The sequence below is a fragment of the Triticum dicoccoides genome, chromosome 1A (assembly GCF_002162155.2).
Source record: "Triticum dicoccoides isolate Atlit2015 ecotype Zavitan chromosome 1A, WEW_v2.0, whole genome shotgun sequence".
In the NCBI taxonomy this organism is placed as follows: Eukaryota; Viridiplantae; Streptophyta; class Magnoliopsida; order Poales; family Poaceae; genus Triticum; species Triticum dicoccoides.
The window spans coordinates 83781159-83786104 of record NC_041380.1 but is presented as its reverse complement, the minus strand read 5'-3'; the positions used below and the strand labels follow the sequence as shown (position 1 = coordinate 83786104).

At 43.3% G+C, this 4946-nt stretch overlaps 1 protein-coding gene across 1 annotated transcript; it reads left to right on the top strand.

The window, feature by feature from the left end:
• Positions 1 to 1755: 1755 nt before the first annotated feature.
• Positions 1756 to 3823, top strand: LOC119364534 (putative F-box/LRR-repeat protein At5g02700). The gene is made up of 3 exons (XM_037630017.1): positions 1756 to 2797; positions 2895 to 3029; positions 3163 to 3823. The coding sequence occupies exons 1-3, from the start codon at positions 1820 to 1822 to the stop codon at positions 3502 to 3504; spliced, it is 1455 nt and encodes a 484-aa protein (XP_037485914.1). The 5' UTR covers positions 1756 to 1819; the 3' UTR covers positions 3505 to 3823.
• The last annotated feature ends 1123 nt before the right edge of the window (positions 3824 to 4946 follow it).

Sequence of the window (4946 nt, the reverse complement as noted above, 5' to 3'; positions counted from 1 at the left end):
CCACATAAAACAAGGCCGGTGTGTGGGCGTTTGAAGAGGTCGTCCACATGCCCCACAGCATGCGGTTGCTAGCTGCGCTGTGTGGGCGAACTAGTTTCTTCCCACACAGCGACCACCTAGTCCACACACGTGTGAGCGAATTGCTTTTCGCTCACACGATAGTCGTACGTTGTTGGATGACAACTGCAGTTGTGTATACATGACAACTAGGCAAACACACATGGCAACTATGATTCACGTGGTAAACGGCAACTGCAAATGTGCATACGTGGCAATCAGATAAACATACATGACAAATGTGATTAACCACACATGGCAACTAGGTAAACATACATGGTAACTATTATTTGACCACATGCGGCAAGTAGTTAATCACACACGACAACTATGAGTTGATTACACGCGGCAACTACCGTAAATTAGACATGACAACTATAGTTAATCAAAATAGAGAGAGTTGCCATGCTTTTACAACCATATTTGCCATCCCGGATAACTACATCTGCCATCCCGGATGACAACTAAATCGTCATCCCACGGGTACCTAATATAGCTGCGCTAGGATGTGTGGGCATTTTTGTTTCGTGCCACACGCGCGGGGTGAGGACGAGTAGTACTTATTGGACGTGTGGCACGAAATAGCTGCCCCCACACGTGTGGGCAATTCTACTGTTCGCCCACACACAGCCCGTGCGGACTGCCCCCTGCTCATGCCACACACGGTGTGTGAGTGAATACCTATTATGTCACACGTGTTGGTGTTTCGATATCCTGAATCGAGGTGGCTCTAAACTCATATTTGCCTACCTTTCTAGTTACAGAGGGAGGAGACTCGATCATCAAATTATAAGTTCATTTCATACGGAACCAGACCGTGCACATTTTTATTATAAGAAGGGGTCATTCGAGCCTATGAAAATAGGATACTCTGTTTACATAGAAATTCCTACGTTCTTACATTCTATTTAGGATTAGGAATAGGTGTAATCAGACCTGCTTTTGACATATCTATCCTATTATTATTTGGATACCATATGCACCTCTTTGGGCTTCTATTGAATCGAAAAATTGGATTGTATATCTTTCATCTTATTGATTTTGGTACATTTCAACGGATAATGCAAATCATGGATGGGTCTGTCTAGGACACATCTAGATGTAACATAACTATGTCACATCTAACCTGATGTCCACTATATTTGTGGTCTATTTTTTTTGTCCCAACTTTTTTTTGTTCCTTGTTGCTACCTTATTTGTGGGAGCTTAGATGTGACATCCTTAGAAAACATCTAGATATGAATTAGACAAACTGATCATGGATATTGGCGTCCTAATAGTTATCAGTATGGGTCTGTCTAGGACACATTATGTCATATCTAAGCTGATTTTTACTCTGTTTGTGGTCTATTTTTTGTCCTAGTTTTTTTTGTTTCTTGTTGCTTCATTATATATTTATGGGAGGTTAGATGTGATATTCTTAAAAAACATCTAGATGTGAATTAGACAAACTGTATCAGTATCAGCGCTATCTGAAATCGAATCTATTTCCCCCTGCAAAAAAAGGGAAAAAAGCTCGAGTGTAATTTGAACGAAATCACAATTTTAATCCTAAACGATGGCCATGCAGCCGAATTAAAAATACTGCCAATTTTGGTTAAGAACCAACCAGGCCCAGTCCAGCCCAACAAGGTGAGCAGGAGAGGGCCCTTATCCTGCGTTTCGTTCCCATTCCCCCCATTCCGTTGTCTCAAAAAAAAATCCCCCCCATTCCGTCCCAGCAGAGCCGCACCACCCATATCCCCTGTTCCCGCGGCCGGACATGAACAGGACGGTGGCGGCGATACCCGCCGTCAGGAAGAGGGAGGCGGAGGCTCAGGCCGCGGCGCCCGCACCCAAGAGGCTCACGTCCGCCGGAACCGCCGGGCGAAGGCCACGGAAGCGGATCCGCGAGGATAAGCTTGTCAGCGACGGGGATCTCATCAGCAAACTCCCCGATGACATCCTCGGCACCATCATCTCCCTCCTCCCCACCAAAGACGGCGCCCGCACGCAGGCCATCGCTCGCAGATGGCGCCCTCTCTGGCGCTCAGCGCCTCTCAACCTCCACGCCTCCTACCACCTCTGCTCCAAACAGTTCAAGCGCCTCTCCGTCGTCTCCAGGATCCTCTCCGACCACCCTGGACCTGCCCGCCGTTTCGTCTTCCGCCTCGTCCGCCTCCACAAAGCGAAAAAAAGGCACGCCGAGGAAGCCGCTCAGATCGAGAACTGGTTCCACTCCCGAGCCCTCAGAAACCTTAAGGAGCTCGATATCAGCTTCGACCTCTTGGACTATGTACATGAGAAGCTTTATCCGCTGCCCTCATCAGTGTTCTGCTTAGCACCAACTCTCCTCGTGGCCCTAATCAGCTTCTGCGAATTCCCCAAGGAGATCACTCATTCACTTAGTTTTCCGTTGCTCAAGCAGCTCATCCTGCGGCGCGTATCCATCTGCCAGGATGTCTTCCATGGGGTGCTCTCTGCCTGCCATCTGTTGGAGTCGCTTGAATTGAAGGAAATTCGTGATACTAATTGCTTGCGCATTAGCTCGGCAACTCTTAGGAGTGTGAGCCTCTGCGCTTGTTTTGCAGCCAAAGGAGAATTGTTCATTGAAGACGCCCCTCTCCTTGAAAGGCTGCTACTACCTTGTCCGCGCGAAGGGGGTGAGATTATTCGGATAATCCAGGCACCTAAACTGGAGATACTGGGCCTTTTGTCTCCCCGCATCTCCAAAATTGAGATTGCTAATGTAGTCTTCCAGGTAGCAACAACATACTCATCTTAACTCTTACATACAGATGCAGCATCATTACATTTTTGTATTCATTCTTTTGTTTCATGCCCATTCTTTTGTTCAGAGTTTAACCCCAACAAGCTTGAATAATACGATAGCCACAGTGAAGGTTTTGGCTCTCGAGTTTCCAGTCCCTGATTTGAATGCTGTTATTGACGTCTTAAGATGCTTCCCGTGCTTGGAAAAGCTTCATGTCATTGTGAGTATACTCATCCTTGCTTTCTTTTAAATGTCAAAATAAATATTTGATTCTGCAGAGACAATAATCTGTTGGATATATAATCAAGTCTAGTTAAGACTTACTTTAACATGCCTCTTCTTTACTTTTCCAGTGGGAGAAATACTTGAAGATAGGTACGAAAAATGCACGTCAGTATGACCCATTAGATCCAGTCAAAGGCCTTGATACCCATCTAAAAAAACTGGTATTGAAAAATTACGAGGGCAGTGAGCAAGATGTTGGCTTTGCCAAGTTCTTTATTTTGAACGCAAAAGTGCTGAAGGAACTCAAATTTGGAGTAAGTCATAGGATCAACAAACAATGGGTGGCTGATCAATACAGGCTGCTAGAAATGGAAAATAGAGCTTCTCAAGGCGCTCAATTGGAATTCATACAAAATGATGATGTGTCGTCTTTGGATGCCCATGATTTGTCAACTGCCGATCCCTTTTAACTGTTATTTTGTAAATGAAGATGAATAGATGACGATATTTCAGAATAAGCATGCCAATGGTTTATCTGTGACTTTGCAGACAAGGTTGATTATATACCTGAGGAATCTAATGTCTTTTACTTAGGTTGATGCTCGAAGATCGCACTGTATTTTGTCTGGTCCTTAAATAAGACGTGCCGCTACATTTATGGTCTACTATTCCTTTGTGATTCCGAACATGCATTGTATGTCATGCAAAAATAGTTAATTGCCAAAACATGTAACTGGGAAAGATTGTGGATGCTACCTCGATTGTTCCAGTTGCATTATGTTTATTCTGAGAAAGTATGGATGTCGTTCCAGTTTCAGTCAACAATGCAATGTTTGCACTGAAAAGTTGCTTTGTTTCAGTCAACAACTTGTGCTTGTTTTGAAAACCCAACTATCCTTTTGTACACAAAAGTATCCAGCTTTAAGTGCTACTTTTTCGTTGCTGCGAATGGTCAACCTGGTACTGTTGATATATGTCATTCCAATGTCACTAACAATCACATTCATATTTTTATTTGCTTTCTGGTCTCACACACAAATGGTAGCACTACATTTGAAGACCTTCTACTTACAGCGTGCACAGTGTGTTCATTTTCCTTACAAAATCAGAAAGCGATTTGTTTCCTACCGTAAAACTTGGAATTTGGCCAAGTCCCAGTGTGTTTCTTACCCTGGGTTTCTATTTGGGGCCTTAGTAATCTGCAGGCCCCTTCGTTTTCTACTAGAAATACAGCCCAGATCATACAGCATATGCTTGAGCCAGATCAACATTAGTAGCATGATACTATACTTCTTCCGACCTGTCCAGTTCCAAGTGAGGAGCCTCATTATTTCTATGAAGTATCCGTTTTTCAGCAAGTCGTTACAGGTAGTAGTATATTGATGTTTTCCGTCTCAACTCCTCAGACATTAATTGCCCTTTCTTTTGCTGCCATTCTTCAGCGGATAAATGTTTCTCATCATTATTTCAGGGAAATGTAAATGGCATAATAATGATCTACATCTAGGATAAATCTCCCTTTTGGTCTGTTGATTTTGGTGCACTAATTTATATGACTCTACAAATATTCCTGATGTTTAAGGTTTGAGTATATGATGTATTTCTACTGCCTAACATAACCGGTTCCTGGATTCAGCTGGGAAGACATTTTACTGGAACCTATTTGGTTCCCATTTTTTGGGGTCAAATTATGCTGGGTACATATGCGGCAAAATAAGTAAAGGGTGTATATTAGACAAGAATATGCGGCAATTCGGTTCATATATAGGAAATTTTGCCACAGTTTGCATGCTAAAATTTGGCAAACCACAAAATTATAGTACAACCAGAAAAAATAATGTCCCACTATCTGGCAAAAAAAAGTGAGTTTGTCCCAGGTGGGGCAAGGGTTAATTTTCTTACCAAAATCTCA

Bases quoted from the DNA above. Each gene is read 5' to 3' on its own strand.
- LOC119364534 (XM_037630017.1), top strand. From the start codon at position 1,820: ATGAACAGGACGGTGGCGGCGATACCCGCCGTCAGGAAGAGGGAGGCG. The intron at 2,798-2,894 runs GTAGCAACAACA...TCTTTTGTTCAG, and splicing joins TTGCTAATGTAGTCTTCCAG to AGTTTAACCCCAACAAGCTT. The intron at 3,030-3,162 runs GTGAGTATACTC...TTACTTTTCCAG, and splicing joins TGGAAAAGCTTCATGTCATT to TGGGAGAAATACTTGAAGAT.